The 22,202-nt window shown below is 38.8% G+C and overlaps 2 protein-coding genes across 2 annotated transcripts; both read right to left on the bottom strand.

The window, feature by feature from the left end:
- Positions 1 to 518: 518 nt before the first annotated feature.
- On the bottom strand, positions 519 to 2,644 carry ndufa6 (NADH:ubiquinone oxidoreductase subunit A6). Its single transcript, XM_065278477.2, has 3 exons — positions 2,469 to 2,644; positions 2,042 to 2,157; positions 519 to 714 (listed from the first exon to the last, which is right to left on the bottom strand). Exons 1-3 carry the CDS (start codon positions 2,602 to 2,604, stop codon positions 583 to 585), a joined length of 384 nt encoding a protein of 127 aa, XP_065134549.1. The 5' UTR covers positions 2,605 to 2,644; the 3' UTR covers positions 519 to 582.
- Positions 2,645 to 5,893: 3,249 nt separating this feature from the next.
- On the bottom strand, positions 5,894 to 21,863 carry triobpb (TRIO and F-actin binding protein b). Its single transcript, XM_065278476.1, has 13 exons — positions 21,663 to 21,863; positions 20,420 to 20,476; positions 19,340 to 19,408; positions 12,542 to 12,631; positions 12,214 to 12,323; positions 9,106 to 9,526; positions 8,451 to 8,700; positions 8,272 to 8,374; positions 7,969 to 8,128; positions 7,666 to 7,779; positions 6,993 to 7,079; positions 6,724 to 6,919; positions 5,894 to 6,515 (listed from the first exon to the last, which is right to left on the bottom strand). The coding sequence occupies exons 1-12, from the start codon at positions 21,666 to 21,668 to the stop codon at positions 6,758 to 6,760; spliced, it is 1,629 nt and encodes a 542-aa protein (XP_065134548.1). The 5' UTR covers positions 21,669 to 21,863; the 3' UTR covers positions 5,894 to 6,515; positions 6,724 to 6,757.
- Between the last annotated feature and the right edge of the window lie 339 nt (positions 21,864 to 22,202).

The following is a 22,202-nucleotide window of genomic DNA, read 5'->3' as shown; positions in this document are numbered from 1 at the left end:
ACCCAGTTATCTCGTCAATTATGACAAAACGTTTCCCTGCCAAATCTTTTGTTAATCTATATTTCTGCTATTATCCATCAGGTGGCACTCTTACCCAACATTTATAAACTGAAGAATTTGTGCACATTTTGATCATCGCTATGAATCTGATCTCTTTCTTCTTCCTTTATTTCTTAACGCCATTCCTGCATGTACGGCTATATTCATGGCGAAAACCAGGTAATCCATACACAAGTTTTATTCAGACAAGTTGATCCATACACAAGTTGGGGGAGGGACAATTTTGGTATCTCCAATTTGCGTGTTTCTGGCCTGTGGGAGGAAACTGAGTAAACCCACGCTGACACAGGGAGAACATGCAGAGACTCCACACAGAAAGGCCACCTGCCCTAGCCGGGGCTCAAACCGGAAACCTTCTTGCTGTGAGGCAACAGTGCTACCCACTGTGCCGCTGATCTTTATCAAGAGTCCTTAACAAAAATGCTTTAATATTTGTTTGTAATAAACAAGACAGACGATGCATTTTAGCACGAGTGTATTTACAGAAAAATCAGAAAATTACAATACACATGAGTTATGAGGTCAGGGGTCATGTCCATGGTAAAATTTAGAAAGGAAATCAGTGGGACGCGGTGCGTCAGTCTCGTGGAAGAAGCGCATGATGTGAGTCTTCTGCTTCCAGACATTAACTGTCTCCTCCAGTTCCATCTTCCCCTGATACACAAACACAACAGAGTATTAACACAAACAAACACAGTAACACACAACAGAGTATTAACACAAACAAACACAGTAACACACAACAGAGTATTAACACAAACAAACATGCAACAGAGTATTAACACAAAACCACAGTCATGAACACTCAATTCTTACATTTAGTCATTAAACAGAAGCTTTTATCCAAAGTGACTCACAAATGAGGAAAACAATGGAAGCAAAAACATCAAAAAAAGAGCAGCAGTGCATAAATTCTCTGAATCTCATCTCAGTTAAAGGTGCGTTGTGTAACCATTAGGAGGATCTCTTGACAGAAATGCAATATAATCTACATAAATCTACGCCATTTTGCACTCCATGTTTCTACAATAGCCCTAAACAGAGAAACTGCAGAGCACATTTGGTCAATATGTTGTCCTGTTTGTGGCTACCGTTGCTTCTCTACCATAGACTGTAAAAAAATGTGGACGTAGTGTCCATGACGTCACCCATTGGTTTGTGAAGAGCATTTTTGAAGCTTAAAGTAGGCGTTGCCTGCCGTCGCCATCTTGGCCGCACGTCACCGCAAATCACTTGCGGATAACCGAAAATGGGTAAAGAGGAGGGAGATGGGTGAAGCTGAGGTGGCTGGTTGCTGAAACCATGCCTGCCTAGCTCGACTCCAGTGACAGCAGTGGCTGTTCAACCGTCACTCAAGTGGCCACGCCCTTAATTATGCACAAGTTTAAGGCTTAATTTTATTTAAACGGATGAGTAACTAAAAAATTCACCCCCCTCACAGTTGTCATGAAGGGCAAAATTAGCTATACAGACCAAAAACATTTTTTCTACCAGGCTGTAAACATTTTTTCTGCTCTAAAGATGGCAATTTTAACATGGGGGTCTTTGGGAATTGACTTTTGGAGCCTCTAGTGGCCAGTAGATTAATTGCAGTTTAAGTCACTTCTGTATTCGGTTGCCCTCGTTTTTTACGCGTTGTGAAAGGGAGGGGTGAGTTGTGGACTGAGCCTCAACGCCAGATGCCACTAAAATCTACACACTGCACCTTTAACGCAGTACACGAAGGAGGGTTTATCTTCTTCACATGCTAGTCTTTGAGATTATTGCAGCTAGAGTTCATATTTTAAACGTCAAGAGAGCAAATATAAGAACGCAGTCATTCAGAATCTGTTTTAATTCTGACACAAATGGTCTCTTAATGTAGAAGAGTAAAGATTCATGATCACACATGTAGTAAACAGAAGAATGAATGAAATCATTAGTGATCAGACTCATGATCGGATCACACAGACAGATGTTCACATCAAGGGTGATCTGTTACCTTAATGACCAGCATGTCAATGACTCGGGGGTCCGTCACGTGTTTGTTTTTGTTGAACATCTCTCTCACTTTGTCTCGGCCTTGACGTGCAGATATATCCAGCTGAAACGTATGAACTGAAACACACAGACACGCGCATGCATCTCAAAGATTCTTCATTCACAGATCATCATAGATGTCAACGCTTTAGATTTACTGTATAGTCATAAACAGTGAGCGCGTGTGTAAGACTTACTGATAAATATCAGTTTATTGTTGTGCACCCTAATTAATAACTTTGTGTGTACTTCTCTTAATGTTACACTGTGTTGTGTGTGTATTTATTTGTGTTGTGTATGTTGTCATGTTTTTGCAGTAGCTTGTTAGCAGTTTAATGACCTTGACCCGGATTTCTGGGTGTTTTTGGGAGCGTAAGCGTGTCCCCTACCTGTGTTCGGCACTTCTCGGTACCAGGCCCGGTACAGTTCTCGAACCCTCCGTCTGGCCTCCTGCAGGTCCCGGCTAAAGATCGGTTTGACAGCTTTAGCAGCGGCGGCGGTGCGAGTCGCTGCGCTGGACGCCATCTTGAAACTCCACAGCTTTTCTGCGCATGCGCGCCCACCATCCACGTTTAAAACTCCCACTGGCGCCGCGCGGCGGAAATACAGACAGCATTTACCTAAACACAAAAATCACCAAAACAATTTTTCATTTGCCATAATACAACAGTAGGAACAATGAGAAACATTCAAATTAAAACAAAAGTATACAGTTATTACACAATCAATAATAATTAAACTAAATATACAAAACAAAAAATAAGAAAAGGGTGTCATAAACTGTCAAATTTGCTTGTATTCTTATAAACTGATAATATCATGATTTATTTACTTTTACATTCTTTGCATTAGTACAATATAATCTTAAGATAATTTATAAAATCAGAGAAATTAGGTTTGTAGTCAGATTTTCACTTTATGAATATTAAATATCAAAATTTAAATAAGATATTGCTTTTCTTTGATCACTATTATTATGTCTAATACATTGTAAAACAATGTTTAATTTTTTTTCATAATAAATCGTTTGAATTCAACCCAAATTGATTAAAGAAGTTTTATTTGTATACACTTTCTTTAGTTTATAAATTAATTCCATATACTTTATTTATTCTTTAGATATTGAATATGTACATTTATTTAAAAAAAACTTCATTTATGGGCGGTTTCCCTTTCCTATCTTCCCAGACCAAATACGTGTTTGAGCTGCTTTAATTTCAAAACACTTTGTATGGACATATCTTAACATATATCAGTGCCATTGTTTTGTCTCAAAATGCACACAAGTAGGTTTTTGTAATGTTTGTTTGTAAAAACAAATGTTTTACTTAAATGTCCTAAAATAAAGAAGTCCTAGTCCTGGATTACCGTAACTCTGTCCAGGAAACTGACCCTTAATGTATCATAACTTTAATCTATCATGATCTTCTGAATTACAAGATTCTTACACTCTTTTTTCAAATACTGTGGTTTATTTCTATAAAATAAATTGAAAAGCATTTGAATTTAATTTTTTGTTACTTTGAAAGAGACATCAAATGATATAAATGCATACACTGATGTAGAAACCCCTTCAGCTTTTGACAACAATACCCTTCCCTTAATTGACAAGTCCCTCTGCATCCACATTTTAAATCTCTTACTAATTTTGTCAATAATTGAGTTAAAATTTAAATCATTCTGTAAATGTTCATCTTTACATATCACCACTCCAAGATACGTTACTTGATTTTCAATTCAAATATATATTTGGTTTATTGCAATATTCTTTTAAATGAAACTAAACTTATTTATTCCCATTCATTCAGCTGTAATACCCTAAAAAAAACTGTTTAATATGAAGAGACGTTATCTGCATTACAAAAAAAAAACATGGACATCCTTGCCTTATCCCTCTACCCAATTAAAATCTTCCACATGTCCCATTTGCTAATTTAACAGAACTGGTACAACCTTTTTTAATTGAATAAAGGTTTTAATTGAATAATTACCAAATCCCCAAAAATCCAATTACTTAAAAAAACTGTTTGTTTAGTGTCAAATGCCTTGTGAAAATCGATTAATAAAATAATCTAAAATATATTCATCATTATAGTCCACCATATCTAATATAAGTCTAATGTAATTACCAATGTGTCTAATCCAGTCTGTTCCTCATCTATAATATCTTTAATGTTTGCCAAAAGAATAAAAAAAAATTCAAGCAAACAATTTTGCATTCCTATTTAATAAACTGATGAGTCTTCAGTTCTCTAAATGAAAAATATTTTAGTTTGGCTTTGAGATTAGGGTAATGACACCTGAAATCACTAAAACACAGAGCGAGTCAAAGGCGTACAGTGAAGTCAGGTCTCATGATATTCTGATGTCATAAACCAGTGGTTCTCAAACTTTTTTGGCTGAAGTACCCCTTTTTATCATTTTTTCAAGCCAAGTACCCCTTAACCAGACAACAACATTTAGCTTTAAAATACAGTGAAATGAGGGTGAGATAGTTATTATATCTGATGCCCCAGAGCAGGTTTATTGCTTATTGGAATTCATCACGAAACTTGTGGTATTTTTGAGGCTCTGGTTTGTTTTTTCTTTTTAGCATCCTCTTTTAAGAAGCCACCTCTTATTTCGCGCAGACCCTGCTCCTGATTCTGGATTCAGGTCTCAATAAATACTGTTAATGATCTTAGTACTGAACATATATTAATTAGCAAACGGGTTAAACTTACAGCAGTAAGCAGTAACAATATAGCAAAGTATAAACTGCAAGCTACAAGTTGAATATGGCAGTATTGAAGATTAGTCTGCTGGCCTCTGCAACTGCAGCTGGTTAGCGGTGTCAGGTTACAAATGAGTTTGCGTCAGTCGAAGCACCGCGATGCGTTATTATCAGATTTGCAAGCATGCAATTAAACATACATTTGAACAAATATGCCATAAAGATATATTTAAACAGATTGACATTCATATTAAATTGAAAATAAACCTCTGAATTATCGATTTTGAGTGGAATACAGCTGCTTTCCCAATGTTATTATGAAAACTTTAATGAGGTACATTTAACCAAATAAAACTCAAACATATTTACAACACAGACAGATGTCACTTACTTGAATATTGCTGTGCCTATATATATATATATATATATATATATATATATATATGCTGAGGCTGCTGAACTGAAACCTTAGCGCATGCGCCAGATAAGATCAACAGGTTGAACTCGCACATGCATTTTGTACAATGTGCTTTAAATTTATGATTTTTTAAATGCATTTTTGTGTAGTCCTATGTCACATGAAAATACTATCATCATGATTTACGGATTTTATTTATTTATTCCTAAATGTCAGTTTCCACTTTCTCTCACGTACCCCCTGCAGTACCCCAAAGTACCCCTAGGGGTACGCGTACCCCCATTTGAGAACCACTGTCATAAACCAATCAGTACATGAACATTCCTGCGCTCACAAAACAAAAATTCACCTGAATACAAAACACTTTATCCTACTGACACTCGTTTAACATTAATCACAGTTTCACGAGCTGTGTGTCATTACAAGAATAATAACAACAAATGATGACTAGTATATTTTACTTTTCAAGTGGATCAAAACTTTTCATAAAAGTTTCATATTTTAAACAATATTCAGTCCTGTCTTCAACTAATGTTGAATTTTGACTAGTTCTTGTTATGTCCCCGTTTGTGTTTAGTCTACATAAAATCTACATCAGTGTCAATATGTAAATGTGATTATTTTATATCTTCACAGAAAAAAACAACAACACTTTAATACTAGAGTAATATAAAAAACAAATAGACCAAATAACCCATCTTTTATTGGTTGTAACATGTTACATTTAGATATGCCGTAAACTCCTATAATTAAATATAAAAACAAGAACAAGAAAGACCTTTAGAAACATTGGCTCATTAAAGCAAAGCTCTGGTTTTTGTGGCACAGAGGTAAACAAATAAACACACACACACACATACAACACAAACACACGCACACGTGCATACAGGAGTGTTGGATTATCATGCGCTTAAACTAACAGGAGGCTCATGATCACATTAAAATTACGATTTGGCAAATAAAACCAAATGAGATGCTGACGGACCAACAACTTTATTCCATCAGTGCTCAACTCAATGTAGTTTGTGTGTTTAGGTGTAACAAACAGACACAGACGCACACACACGCACGCACACACGCGCAGACAGACACAAAAACAAACAAAAGTGGTCCAGTTACTCAGTACTGTTACTGTTGTTTTTGAATTTCTCATCTGCAGAAATCAAACTCTCTTAAACATCTAATATAAAAACATTAAAAGTGCTAAGCAGATTTAGTCCAGTGTACTGTTAGCTGATTGGCTGAGGTGAATCCCTGCAGCTGATTGGATTGAAATGAAAGGCACATGATTGTTCAGGCTCCTCCCTATAGAAAGAAGTGAAAGGTTAGTGGCTAACAGTCTTCTTTAGTCACTAATAAAAACATTTGATGTGACTGCAGACTTTAACGTTGCAGCGCGTCATTTTTAAAGTGAAGGAGGTTTAGTTTAAATATTGCACTTAGTGCCACCAACTATAGCCACAGATTATAATCACTTTATCCACTTGATGAATATATACAGTAATGCTCTCACCAGTATATGTGTGTGTGTGTTGTGTAGTTGTGCGTCAGTGCTGCAGGCTGTTGTCCAGGTGTTGTCCGTCCTGCAGTGCGTTCAGTGCCAATCTCAGATGATCTCTCAGTGTCTCGATCTCTCGCTCACTTCTGCTCTTCATCACACTCAGCTCTTCACACACATCACGGTACTGATCACACACACTGTTCTTCTCCTGACACGCACAAATACACACATCATGACAATCAGGTATCAGACAGTAAACACACAAACAGATTTGTATTTACCGTAGTGAGGAAATGCAGCTGGTTTCGCAGACAGCTGAGCTCTTTATGTAAGTACTGCAGTTCATTCTCTCTTACACGCAAAAGCACCTAGAACAACAAATGAACACAAACATCAGTGACATCATTAAACATGATCACAAGATTACAAGAAAATGTGTCAGATCTGTCTTTATGTAAGGAATCATTGACAACGGCCCGTTGAATTATTCAAAAATACTGCACACCCAAGGTGGTAAAGCGGCATGATGTGAAGAATAAAGTGGTATAAATGCTTATAAAGGTGGGGTCAACAGTAATAACACCACAAATACATGACAGGACATTTAATGCTTTGCTGACTAACACACAATTACAAAACACAACTAAAGCTCAAAACAGCATGTTCATACAAGATATAAAGTCCCTGTAAAGTCTGATATTAGGTTTGTGACACCACAGAAAAATGTGTTATTTAACACCCATACAAATTTGAATGATTAAAATAAAAGTAATGAAATAAGCTTCCTGTGTCAGAGCCGATGGTGTAGTGGGCAGCGCTTTGACACGTGGTGCCTTTGCACCCAAATTTGATTCCTGGAGGAGGACTGGTTTATTAGATCAGATCCTTAAAGATCTCTTCTGTTGATCTGAAGAGGAAACTTTCGTTCAGAGTTTTGAGAATGATTTGATTTACCTGCATCTCACACCAGGACCTGTCACTGCCGTCAGTCACACCATCATCTGACCCCTGACCTCTGACCCCAGACCCAATGATTTTAATCTCCTCTGATAGACGAACCTGTAAATCCTACAGACCCATGGACAGTTAAGAGGATATTACGAACGAGCCATAACTGATGTATGCACACAATAATAACTTGAATCCTTTAGGGTTAGGTAAATCTTCAAATTAAAGAGACCAAGTGACCTTTAAACCTTTGTGTATGGATTGTATGTGTGTCGAGAGAGACTGATTGTGTTTTGATCTGTGTGTCACCTGGTTGTCTCTCTTCAGCTGCTCCAGCTGTCTGTCTTTCTGGCTCATCTGTCTCTCTCTTTCTTTACTTTGCTGCTGAGCTTCATTTAACTCCAAACACTTCTGAGAGTATCGTTCAGACAAACCCTCCAACTCTCTCCTGAGAGACGCCAACTCTGCCCTTCACACACGCACGCACAAACACACACACACACAGATGTCAATCAAACTCAAGCATTAGCATCACATCTGATTGATTTATGATTGCAAATGTTTTTAATAAACTACATGATGAAACAAACTTGTGTGTGTGTGTTTACTTACTGTTGTGGTTTGTTATGTGTGTGTGTATCAGTTCCATCTCTGTCAGCGAGTTGTGTTGTCTTCTCCAGTTCTGCTCTGTGTGCTTTCTGTAACACCTTCATCACTAACAACAAACATACACAGTTACACACAACCCTATACACATCTATACACATGTGTGTGTGTGTGTGTTTGTTCACCTCGTGCTGTAGCCTCGGTCTCTTCTCTCAGCAGTGCGTCTCTCTCTTTCTCTAGAGCTTTGATCTGTTGAGCGTGATGTTTCTCCATCTCCTCCAGCGCCTCCCTGTGGACCCGCTCCATCTGATGTAAACTGTCAATGCAACTAAGCTCCGCACCACAGCACGCCCGACTATCTGACCCCACCCACCCCATCTGTGACCCCTCCCTCCCCCCCTGCAGCATCGCCAGCTGCTGCTTCAGAGACGCCACCTATAGGTGAAGAAAGACACGGAGACAGAGAGGTAAAGCCTTCCACACACATGAAGATTATTAAAATAATAAAATCAAAACTCTGATAATCAATCAATCTAAGAACACACAAACACACTGCAGTTAATCACAGACAGAATAAAACTAAATAACTCTAAATAAGATCTTTATAAAGAGTTCAAAAAAAAACACGGAGCATCAAATGCAAGTAAAAATGTTTTCATTGAACGGTTGAGCCTTTCACCTCAGATTTGCCGTCAGACGTTTATCTGGGGTGTGTGGCTAAAGTTTGGACCGTGCTTTTATTATTATTTAGTAATATTCAGTGTCTGTGTTCTATTCAGTTCTCATAAACTCATAACGAGTTTTTCCTCATGAGAGCAGATAGATTTATTCACGCACTACCTCCCTCTCCAGAGCCTGATTGGCTAACAGGCCAGGCCGCGATCCCATCGGTGCAAAAGACCTCAACTCTTTGAGTGGCAGCTGCTCAAACTCCGCCCATTTCTTCTCAATCTCCTCTTCTAATCTTCTCTGTTCTGACAGCTCCCCCACCCCTTTTCGTGACAGCACCGCCTCCCATTGGCTGTGAGAGGCATCACGTGATCTGTCCTCCTGCCATTGGCCGTGTTCTCTCACTTGCCCCTCCCCAGACTCTCTCTGACTGGCAGAGGTAGGGGCGGTAGATGTAGCTACACGTGACAGCTCAACGTAGTCGAACTTGCTGTGGGTGGGGTTTGTGGTGGAGGGGGCCTCCGATTGGCTGTGATGACGATACGATGAAGTGTGCCGTGTGTTCTCTTTATCGGCGCTGCAGTCGGGCAGCCTGCAGAAGAAAACGGAGAGAAACAGACAATCAAAGTATTTGTTAGGTACTGCAATAAACTTACTATTCAGTTCTTTAGCTCAGAGTTCACTAAACTATACAAGCTCTGCACCTGATGATTGCATTTGTAATCAATTAATATGATTAATAACAGCAATAGGGGTGCACCGATATATCGGCCGATGATTCTTGCTATGCTTCTCAATGAATTACGGTGAAATGCCGCTACATCCAAAAGCCAAAGGGCGCTCTCGTGCAGAAATACACACGCAGCTATGACACGCAGCTCTAGGAAATATAAGCAAATTTATATAGCTATTCTTCAAACCCTTTCAGGTATTTTCATGATAATAAAGAATATGTATAATAATTATATTTGACGAGTGTTGCTTTTTTAAATGCATGTTATAAACGACTCAAACTAACAGTGATTTCAGATCGATAAGGGCTTACTGATAAAAAGCCGTAGTACATGAAATAGCTGTGAATAATCGGCTGTGCGATTCAGAGTAATTATCGCCCATGTATTATCAGTGTATATCGGCATTTAACGGTGCACCCCTAAACAGCAACATAATAACCAAATAGGGATGTACAATAAATTGTGATACACACTATAATATCTGTCTGATATTAATTCTGAATCACAAAGGCGATATTATGCAAAGCTATTATATAAAATACCTATTATAGCTCTTTGATCAGTAGGAAGTCCTTTGCAACTCTTTTTAAGCAATAATTAAAAATATTCTTAATTTTCATGAAAATAACTGAAAAACGTTGAAGAACAGAAATATAAATAAGCTTATACTTATATATGCTCATATTTCCTGGAGCTGTGTGTGTAAATGGTTCTTCTGCTGCAGCGCACAATGATTTTTTGCACGAGAGCGCCCTCTGGCTTTTGGATGTAGCAGCATTTCACCAAAATTCATTCATAGACTGTAAAAAAAGATGGACGACACCCATTCGCTCTCTTTCATTGGTGAAAAGTGAAGCCGCCAGTGTCCCGATATGGCGCTGATATCTTAGGGTCTTGAGTCTGCGCAGTAGCGATTTTGGGACTAGTCCTGCGCAGTAGTGAGCAGGAAGTAAAGCCACGAAATCAAGACCCCGCCATCTCTCTCGCAGAATGCACATATCACAGCTGTCAATCATGACGTGACACAACCGTGTTTATATCATTATAATATATCTAACTAAAAACAAACTTATTTTAAAAACAAATATTTGAATTTACATCAGCGTGATAAAAACCACAGTACATGACAGAAACCAGCTTCAGAAAAAAGATAATTGAAGTGTAATTAAATTGTTAAGTTGGTCTCAAGACCCATTGAATAACATGGGGGAGGCGGGGTTTATGACCTCTACTGGGACCAGTCACTGGGGGGCGATCGAGACACTTTGGCTTCACTTTTCAGGGCTTGTGCGGCACGCTCAAATTCATTGAGAAGCATAGCAAGCATGATTGCACGATTTATCGTTACACCCCTTTAACAAAGTGAAAAAAGTAAACTAAAAACACAAATACTTAAGATCAAGTAGTTAAAATGTTCATAATGTAGTATTCACTCAAGTCACCATGTTTTATTTTGATTTAATTAATGGATTGATCATTTTCATGATTTTATGTACAGATGCGGAAAAATTAAGAGACCATTTCAATGTCCCTTTTAGTTTTTCTAGGTTTACTATTTATAGGTACGTGTTTAAGTAAAATGATCATTTTTATTTCATTCAGTCCACCGCAGACAACATTTCTGCCAAATTCTTAATAAATAATGTTTTTATGTGCATTTATTTAATGAAAATGGAAATGGAAAAAACATGGTCATGCAGTGTTTTCTGATTTTCAATACAGCAGAGAAAACAAGTTCAATGTTTGTATGTTTTCACATGTATTTTAGGAAACATTTTAAATGAATTTTATTTAGGAAAAAAACTTATTTTTTAATGACATCTTTCCTTGTGCTCTCAGTCTTTTACATTTGCTGCTAGATGACTTTGTCACTCCTGAGGTTTACTTTGTTGAAACTCAACAGACACTGGACTGTAATGGTCACAATACATTTAGAAATGATGAATAAAGAACTGGAGTGGTCTCTTAATTTGTATAACTCTCAGTAGTGTACTGCTTTAAGACTATTATAAAACTACTCTATATAATGGACAAGTATGAGACTGGTAATCAATAATGTTTTTGAATACTGCACTTAAACTAAAACAAGAGAACAACATAGTCCAGATTATGTGTACTGTGCTGTTTTACATCTAAAGTGTGTCGATCAAAAAATCTTGCCCTACGTTCCCATTGGCATAATATTCACCCTTAATAGGGTTCAGCGTCTCACTCCATGACATGAATAAAGGAGTATGAAATGTAAACTCTGTTCAGTGTTGGAAAGCACAACACCTCAATCTGGAGGATAACATCATGCTCACTCGTGTCTGCACTAAACGCTTGAGATCCATTAGAAAGAAATGTTCAGGAAAGGAACACATCGTTTTTTTCGATTTATTAATGTTGATGTAAATTTTACATGAAAACAGTATGAATGCTCTGTATTTAGGTTTTATTTAACTTTCTGTGGCCCCTCCTGATCTCCTCTAGTCTAGAGTCATTATAATGATGTGTATTTATAAACTAGTGTAGATGTGAGCGTTTGTGTTTGTGTAGGACTAACTGTGTGAGGTCTGGAGAGCCATTTGGTCGAATGCTTTTCCTCAAAACTTCAATCCAGTTCCTGCGGATACCTGCTGTCATGGCGGAGAGCGTGAACAAGGCCTCTCTCGTCTACAACGGAAAGAGACACAAGTTTGAATGATGCTATCTTAACATCTAGCATCTGATTGGCTGATTCACAAATCATTTCTCATCAGCTGAAGGAATGCGTCAAGTCCAGACATGAGAACCTGACAAACTCTCTTTTCATTTTCAATGTACGTCTCTTATATTGGCAATTGTATGACCAAAGCATTTGCGTCTCTCTCTCTCTCTCTTTATGTACTGACCTGTATCTGAAAGCCATAGTTCTTCTCCACATCAAACTCTGACACCTTCACACATGACTTCAGATCGATCTCTCCATCCACTTCATCCTTCTGTTGAAACACAAAGACAGATGATGTAATACTGATATAAACACAGCTCAAAGCAAGGAGTTTCAGTAAAGCCAAGTTCACACTGCAGGATTATAAGACCAATTTTCAAGTAATCGAGCTCGCCAACGGGTCGGACTGTGATCAGGGGCAAATCAGCAGACGATCAGCGCTCACCAATCTTTATGTGAGAAGAAGCCAAACAACACATCAAATAGTCTCACTGACCCATCACTGAGTGCGTTTACATGCACATGCAGATTATGCTTAATAAACTGATAACATGTGGGGTTAGGGTTAGCGTAAAACGGTTTTAAACGTCTTAAGCAAAAACCGAGCGGAACAGGTAGTTTTCTGCTCATTATCAGGGATGGAAATTAGCACCGGCCACCACGGGTAAACTCGCTTCAATTACTAAGTAAAATTAGCATACTGTTTCACCCAGACACTTTTAGGAGAGGCACACTTTCATAAAATGTGCTGTTACATCGTAGGCATTAAGAGGTCTTCAGAGAAAACATCTCAGGAGGAGCCAGTGGACAAAAAGGCGAAGATCAAAAGCGTTTTTTAAAGAATGACGGAGAAAAGCGATTGGTTAGTTTAGGTCCCATGCACACTGCATATTAATTTGGTTGTCACTTCACCTTTTAATTAGGGCTGTGCCGGTTTCAGAATTGGTGATGACGGTTATGACGTGAGTCAAATGTGACGGTTCATAACATAACCGTCGGTGGGGGGGGTTTTGCTCGTTTAAATACTCGTGGATTGACGGGAAAGTGTCATTTTACCATAAAATCATGAATGTGATGCCAAGTGTGTTTTAAACAGTAATAACTTTGAACGATTTAACAGAAAGCAATGAAATATTTAAAAAACACACTGTTGCCAGAAGACTGCGCTGTCACTCTCTGCCCAGCATAAATGAATCCTCTATCTATCATCTATTTTAATAATCTACAGAGAAACAGATTTGTGCATTGGGCTTTTTATGTCTGTAATATCTTTCATAACACGGACCAGAACAGCACAAAAACAATGTGGATTAAAAGCATATCGAAGAGGTTTTGCTCATAAATGCAGGTAAAAGAAAGTAATATGAACTTGAGATTGTTATTAAACGCAGCCGGTATAAAAGCACAATGGCCACGCGCAGCAAACGCTCTCCGCAGACGCGCTGCACAGTGCTCACCCGGCGTTTGAATAAACTAGACACTGATTAGCTACTTGCTCTACGTTTCTTTAAAATTAACAGCAAGACAACTAGCAGTGAATGTGCGTTCAAGAGAGTTAGTAGATTAGCATGGGAGGATTTGAACTTGAAAAGCGGAGTGTACTGACGCCTTTCCGCGGTTAAAACAACATTCCTTCTCATGGTCATTGATGTTTATTTGATGCTATAAATTAACTAGAAGGAAGAGATGATTTGAAAGGTGAGACTTTGTTTAATATGTTTAATCTCAAAAGTAACCGAAAAGTAAACCTGGTCTGTCCTGTATGTCAGCGCGTTGTCAGTGTCTGCTCCGCTCTGTATTTTTCACTGCGTGAGAACGTGAGGGAACGTGAAACACAGACTGTTAACAGTTGTTTTTAATTAGTATTTAAAAATTCTTTATGATAATTTTTTTTATATATATTTTAATAAGACGGTTTTGGCGGTTATAGAGTTCTAATAACGGTGTTCAACTATAACCGTCGGTCTCACGGTTATATAATGACCGTCACACCCCTACTTTTAATGCTTAATCCTGTTCAGGGGTCAGTTTCCCAAAAGCATCGTTGCTAACTAAGTTAGCAACTTTGTTGGTTGCAATGAAATTTCTCATTGTCAACCAACTAAGTTGCTAACAGGTTAGCAACGATTGCTTTTGGGAAACTGACCCCTGTACTGTACACAGTTCAGTAATTTATGAGACTGACAACCGCATTCTACAACCGAATTAACTACCGCATTTACAGAAACTCTGCATAGTGTGTACTAGAGTTGGGGTACTCGAACTTGGACTCGAGTCCGGACTCGAGTCCAATTTTGAATGAACTCGGACTTGTCACGCACTCGGGTGAATTTGTACTCGGACTTGACACGGACTTGGACATTTTGGACTCGGAAAATATCCCAGGTACAGTCGAGTCCACGTCATGTGCAACATTAAAAACAGCATGAACTTGAGATGAGAAATTAATTAATGTCTCAATGTCTCATACACACTGCAAACTTTCAAGAGTGACAAACGCATTTAAATGCGGGAGTGAATCCCCTAAATGTTCGTTTTATGTCTGTACGGAACAAGACTCACTCCCGAAAATGTGATGATTGACACAGAAATAACCATAGCAACGTTCTGCCGTCTCGCGTGCTTATCACTCACAGCGTTGACCAAAATAATCTAACAGCATTTGTGTTTTGCAATGAACCTCCGTCCGGACGTTGTGTATTGTACGCTTCTTTTGTGAGGCTGCTTCACAGCACGCGGTCTTGCAGTGTTGCCAGGTCCTCGGCTTTTTTGTACGTAAATACCGTAAATTACTGAAGTGTGTGTGTACAGAACAGGATTAAGCATTAAAAGGTGAAGTGACAACCGAATTAATATGCAGTGTGTACGGGACCGTCTCCCCTCCTGTTATTTTACTGCAACACACTGGCAGGCAGCAGCCAGTCGCATCATACTTGCAGACAAACACATCACACACATCAATGCGTGGCAGGCACGATGTCCTCAAAGTCAGCAATAATTTGTTTTGCTTACGAAAATCATAGAGAATTTATTTGCATGACATCTGGTAAAAAGAAGATACCTCTATATCCCTTTCTTTTCTTTGAAATCAGTTTTGATAGGAAACTAGTTGACACAGAATAAAAATGTTCAATGGCAATGACAAGATTTAATAGAGGTATTTTTATTACATTTCTATATTGCCATTGGTTAAATGGGTTGATAGGTTAAAGTATTAATAGAAAGTAACCATTTACAATACAAATTTTGTATCTTTTTTCAATTTAATTACTTTCTGGACTCAGGCGGACTCGACTTGGACTCGGCCTTTAAGAACTCGGACTTGAGTCCAACTCGGACCCTTTTGGAATCGGACTTGGACTCAGACTTGGGGCTCTATCTTGCACCCAGCGCAATTGACTTTGTCCGTGACGCATGTATCATTCGTATTTTGCCCCGGCACACAGCGGGTTTTTCCCGTCACAGAAGCACGTCGGCAAACTAGGGAATGAACTTGCGCTCCCTGGGTGGTTCAGCGCAAAAAAAGAGGCGTGTTCCGGCGCAAACCATCCCTGATGCTATTTTGCAGTTTCAAAAAACAATTGCGCCACTGACCAGAAAAAAAAAGTTTAAAGTCAGTGGCGCGTTGCGCGTTGTTCATTATGCTATTTTAAGGGCGCATGCTTGACCATAATGTATAGCGTGCACAACGCGCATACACTTTGCTTATCTAATCTACACAGATGCAACAGTTATTTTTGCAAATCATAAATTGTTACACTTAAAAATATTAATACACGAGATAAGGGGAATCATAGTGGTGAGCATTGTGGTGATAGTTTTTATTTATTCTCATGCAAATAACGATTAAAATATTTTCATAACTTTGTTGTGTGGCTGTATTACGTTTATTTTATGTAAATAATAATTAAAATGTTTTCATAAGAAACCTTAATGTATATGAACTTGATTTGTAAGAGTACTTTGGGGTTGGACCTTGCTTGCGTTTCTTGGGTCCGATTTCAAAGCCCCCAAACCCTTTCAGCGGTGAGGGTGGACGCAGCGATGTCCTCTGCTGGTGTCAAGTCCTGAGGCAGATCCACCTCCCGTTACACGGCGTGCCCGATTTATGCTGGCAAGCGTGGGATTCCCCCGTACAAGAACGTGGGTCTCCTCGGCTGTGAACCGCTCCTGGCGTGCACCTGGTAAATCCGTGATAATAATAGCAACCCGCCATGGAACTTGCGCCCTTGCGTTTAAAGGGAATGTTGGATGACGTTCTGATTGGTTTATTTGACGTGACGCCCAAACCACACCTATGAATAATGAACCTACTTCAGACCAACCCCTTATTGATTTGCGCCCGGCGCAAGAGTTATTTCTCACGCCGGGAAAATAGCAACAGCGCCCAAGATCCGCCCACAAACTCACTTGCGCGTTGCGCTTCGCACTTGCGTTTCAGATCGTTAAAATAGGGCCCTTGATGTTAAAGGACTTGGTCTTGTTTAAACGTGCATCATGGACATAACAGGTCTCTCTTCTGAAAAAATAAATGCCTAGCGGTGGAAAAAGTCTTCTGTATGCGAGGTGCAGAAAATGACTGAGGCATGAGCGTTTCCTGACTAGTGTTGCTAGATCTTACACAAAAAAAAACAGCCAACAAGAAAAATCCAATAATAAACCGAAATAGATCCAAATGCTTTACCTCAAAGATCAAAATATTCATACAGGCACCTTCACACTTTAATAACACCAAAAATGTGATCGCTTCATAAGCCAAAAGCCATAAACCCTAACCCAAAAAAGGTATAAAAGACGAGGACCTGGCAACACTGCCAGATAGATTACAAATGCGTGCAATACACAACACAAAGACGGAGGTTTATTGCAAAACATAACGCTGTTAAGTTATTTTGGTCAAAGCTGTGAGTGATAAGCACGCGAGACAGCACAACGTTGCTATGGTTATCTCTGTGTCAATCATCAGATTTTCAGGAGTGAGTCTTGTTCCATACAGACATGAAACAAACATTTAGGGGATTCATTCACACATTTAATGCGGTTGTCACTCATGAAAGTTTGCAGTGTGTACGAGAATGATGAAACAAGTCTGACAATGTTCTGCTCTTATATTTCACATTTAAAGAAAACACCCTATAGGTGTTTGTTTAACTTAATCTGGCCTACTCATTTAAGGAAATGTATATCAGTTCATGGTTTGTGTGTTTATAAGAGAGAAAGAGAAAATGTCAGTATTTCATATTGAGACTTGAGATTAAATAAACTGCTTAAGTATTGTAGATCTTGTAGTATTAATTGTCACATGCAGTTACACATTGTCTGTTAAAAACAAGAAAGTGGCTGATAAAAACATTGAGTGGCTGGTAGATTTTAAAATACACCAGTCACAGTGGTCGGTGGACAATTTTTTTTATTTCCATACCTGCTTATTAATGTAAACACCTTAACCGGCTTTCTCGCAGTTTTGTTCATGTGCGCATGTGTCCACGTGTGAAAGATAAACATCACACGCAGAAGAAAGCACAAAGTAACGCATAAAAGTCTACACTCGACTCAAGCAGTTGGCAGAGAAACTGTGAAAATAAAAGCTGATGTTATATACACTAGGGATGTCATTTTTTCATTTAGATTAATCCTTAGGTCTGAAGAACGAGTACTCGATTAACTGGGGGCGGGCCAATCAAAGAGGCGGGGCGTATACGTCATGGTGAAAATGAAAATATTTTAATAAAAAAACTTAAATATAACTTAATTTTGAAGAAACTATGAAAGAACAAAGAACACATACTAGATTATTAATGAATTAAATGTTTTTAACAGAAACCTCTAACAGGAATAGCTGCATGATGAAGTAAAAACTAAAGGGTTAATAAACACATAAACTTTTCGCTTTCTTTACTGACGCACTCTACATAACATTAAGCCTTATATACAACATATATTTATTATACAACGTGCATATATCTGCACAAAATGCAAGACTGTCGACCTCTCACCTGTTTTCAGTCAGGATGTATCCACGTATGGCGCTCTGGTATCTCTTGACATTTTAAATATGAGATGATATGAGGGAACTTGTGACGGCGCTGTATATTTTGCTTCTGACTGACTGTCTGACAGCATTGTGCGGATCGGCGGGTTGCTGCGGGTGCGCAGACTTTTCTGTTTGTTTTTTAATCATGCATGGTAACATTACTGATGTCATACGCCGGTCTGAGTAGCGTCATAATGCCGCCATAACCACAAAAAAAAACAAAAAAAACACATGATCATCGTTTTCGTGATCGATCATCGATGCTACATTCGAGTACTTGAGCAATCGAGTACTCGTGCCCATCCCTAATATATACAGGTTCTGCAGACACGAGATACCACAGTATAGCTTAAGACAGATATACTGTCGGCTTTTTGAATGACTATATGTACTATAGGTGTGACATCACTGCCTGCAAGAAACCTGACAAATCTCCAAATCCCGTGTAAACGCAGTTGTCTGCAGAGCCGGTTTATTGATTTGCATTTGAACTCATGAAAACTGGTTTCTTTAATAAGCAGATTTTTGATAGTTAACCACTTATTCTGTGCATGTAAACGAACTCACTGACTCTTTGCTGACGGCAGACAAATATCTAGCATGATAAATATCTGGAGCTGTCGTTTGACTTGACATCCTGTGATGTCACATGTCGCAATGAGCTATAGCCAATGAGAACTTTACCCTTAAAACAAACTTTACCCTAAAAATAAATAATTATATTTATTATCATTATAGAAATGTAATAATAAATTCTACTTAGGATGATTGATGTTTTTAGGATTGTCATAGATTTCCTTTAACAGTGTTAGAATGATTTTCATTCAGCATTTCTAAAACAAAAGCAAGTCATTCTTTTTTCTGTGGAGTAAAACATGAGCCAGACATTTTTCTAGCAGATTCACAGGAATATTTTAATTGGAATACACAGTGAAGACTCCTCACCTCCTCTGCTGTTGAGTCTCTGTAGTACTTCAGTCCAGCATCTGTCAGCACAAACCAGTGTTTCCTCCACTGAACACAAATAAACAGTCGGTCACACTGAAGTACATCTCACACATGGACAGAACTACAGACAAACACACAGTTAGTCAGTCAGTCACACTAAAGCACATCATCACACACGGACAGAACTACAGACGGACATACAGTCAGTCAGTCAGTCAGTCAGTCACACTGAAGCACATTGTCACACATGGACAGAACTACAGACGGACATACAGTCAGTCAGTCAGTCACACTAAAGCACATCATCACACACGGACAGAACTACAGATGGACATACAGTCAGTCAGTCAGATACACTACAGCACATCATCACACACGGACAGAACTACAGACGGACATACAGTCAGACAGTCAGTCACACTAAAGCACATTGTCACACACAGACAGAACTACAGACGGACACACAGACAGTCAGTCACACTGAAGCACATCATCACACACGGACAGAACTACAGATGGACATACAGTCAGTCACACTAAAGCACATTGTCACACACGGACAGAACTACAGACGGACATACAGTCAGACCGTCAGTCACACTAAAGCACATTGTCACACACAGACAGAACTACAGACGGACATACAGTCAGTCAGTCACACTGAAGCACATTGTCACACACGGACAGAACTACAGACGGACACACAGACAGTCAGTCACACTGAAGCACATCATCACACACGGACAGAACTACAGACGGACATACAGTCAGTCAGTCACACTGAAGCACATTGTCACACACGGACAGAACTACAGACGGACACACAGACAGTCAGTCACACTGAAGCACATCATCACACACGGACAGAACTACAGACGGACACACAGTCAGACAGTCACACTGAAGCACATCATCACACACGGACAGAACTACAGACGGACATACAGTCAGTCAGTCAGTCAGTCACACTAAAGCACATCATCACACACGGACAGAACTACAGACGGACAAACAGTCAGTCAGTCACACTCAAGCACATCATCAAACACGGACAAAACTACAGACGGATACTCATACCTCTCCACTTTCATCCAGTTTAGACATCCATCCCTTCTTAAAGTTTAGCAGGTCAGGCTACACAGAAAGAGAGAGAGAGACAATGAGGTTATATTTAAGTGTAAAGCATCAACCATGTAAAAATGAGACAGCAAACACACACATAAAGCATGTGAGGAACTAACACAACAGACAGATGTGAATCGCGCAGGAAACACAAAGTGTGATGGTGAAACTCTTTCTCACAACAGTTTTCTGCAGAGAGGTGGAAAACACTTAAGTTTCTAGTTTACATATTTCTTTATTATTCAGTTATATCCTCAGACCAGTAAAGTCTTACTATGAAACAGCTGATGGTCACAGTAATACTATCAGCATGTTGTTTTCAACCAGGTAGTCCAGCTCAGACACGGCATCTGACCATACCCCACTCCTAACCTCAACCAAACTTCTGCAAAACTGCTTTACTTTGTAAGAGACTCAGAAGACACTTTGAGCTACAATGGGCCAAATAAATAGTTATGATCGAAATAAAAATCTTTTAAACTAAAATGTCAGCGGCTCATTTCTTGTGGTGAAATATTTGAGAAGGACCTATAGGTGTAAGATAGCACAAAACAGTCTGGCAATCTAATCTACATATTTATACAGTATTGAGCTCACTTTCAGTACAATCTCTGTTCATTCATTAATGTTTTGAACAGGAGTGAAAGTTATGCTTTGACATGACAATAACCAATGTCAAACATTGTAAGCACTTTTAAATATAAAAAAACACAAATCTCTTGAATTTAGAGCAAACACACTGATGATGATGTTTTTATGCAGTTATACAGAGTCAGATCAGATTGAACACTAGCTGAGAGCTTCAAAACTTTTAATAAAATATGATTTTGTACAGATTAACAGCCATTTTAACACTTTCATCAATAATCACTCTGATGGAGGTTAAGAAACAGATTTATATGATGAATAATGGCCAAATAGACTCTCAGGCATTTATTGAGTCTGTGTAAATTCACGAACAGCAACAAACATCACGATCAGTTTCATCAACGCGCGTGCGCGGTATGGGGTGTGTCGCGCGCAAATACACACAAATATGCGTTTAAAAATGTATTTGCTTCCGCAACCCCCCCCCCAACACACACACACACACAAACACACACAAACAAACTGCAAACACAACACAAACGTTTAGACACGAGTACACGGACACACTTTAAGTCTGCATTAAAAAAAAGTGAATTAAAGTTAAACTGACCGTCATGATGTTCAAATCCAGTCGAAGCACAAACAGCGATTAAAGAAACTCCATGTGATTCAATTTAACGCTTTAGTGTTTTAATAAGGATGAAGACTTTAAACCAAGTTCATTGTGTTTAATAATATTAATAATAACAGTTTCGATCGATGAGAGTAAAAGTTTGACCGAGCTCGAGCTGCTGTCTGGCTGCGTTACCGGGGCGGATCACGATCAGAGTTCAGCGGAAGCGAGCAGCCAATCAAAACCGCCCAGTAGTACCACAGCAACCAACCAGAACTCCGAGAATGACCACAACAACCAACCAGCGCTATAAGCAGTGCCACAGCAACCAATCAGAATAAGCCGGGTGATGACATAAACGAGGCTCTTTGATATCCTCATGAGAACCAGACTAAAATAAAGTTCTAGATTTTTTATTTTAAAAATAAAGTGTTGGTGTGTAACAAACACACTGCAGAAAATAAAAAATATGTATTGTATGACTGAAGTGTACAATGGGACTTTATGTTCTGAATTTCATCCATCTTGATTCTGTGT

This window comes from Paramisgurnus dabryanus, chromosome 3 (assembly GCF_030506205.2).
Source record: "Paramisgurnus dabryanus chromosome 3, PD_genome_1.1, whole genome shotgun sequence".
Taxonomy (NCBI): Eukaryota; Metazoa; Chordata; class Actinopteri; order Cypriniformes; family Cobitidae; genus Paramisgurnus; species Paramisgurnus dabryanus.
This window is presented reverse-complemented; position numbering and strand designations above follow the sequence as displayed.

Excerpts from the sequence above, each read along its gene's own strand:
- ndufa6 (XM_065278477.2), bottom strand. The coding sequence starts at position 2,604 with ATGGCGTCCAGCGCAGCGACTCGCACCGCCGCCGCTGCTAAAGCTGTC. Across the intron at positions 2,158-2,468 it reads CCGAGAAGTGCCGAACACAG|TTCATACGTTTCAGCTGGAT; the intron begins GTAGGGGACACG and ends TGTGTGTTTCAG. Across the intron at positions 715-2,041 it reads TTGACATGCTGGTCATTAAG|GGGAAGATGGAACTGGAGGA; the intron begins GTAACAGATCAC and ends TTTGTGTATCAG.
- triobpb (XM_065278476.1), bottom strand. Across the intron at positions 8,129-8,271 it reads ACACATAACAAACCACAACA|GGCAGAGTTGGCGTCTCTCA; the intron begins GTAAGTAAACAC and ends GCGTGTGTGAAG. Across the intron at positions 7,780-7,968 it reads AGCTGAAGAGAGACAACCAG|GATTTACAGGTTCGTCTATC; the intron begins GTGACACACAGA and ends ATGGGTCTGTAG.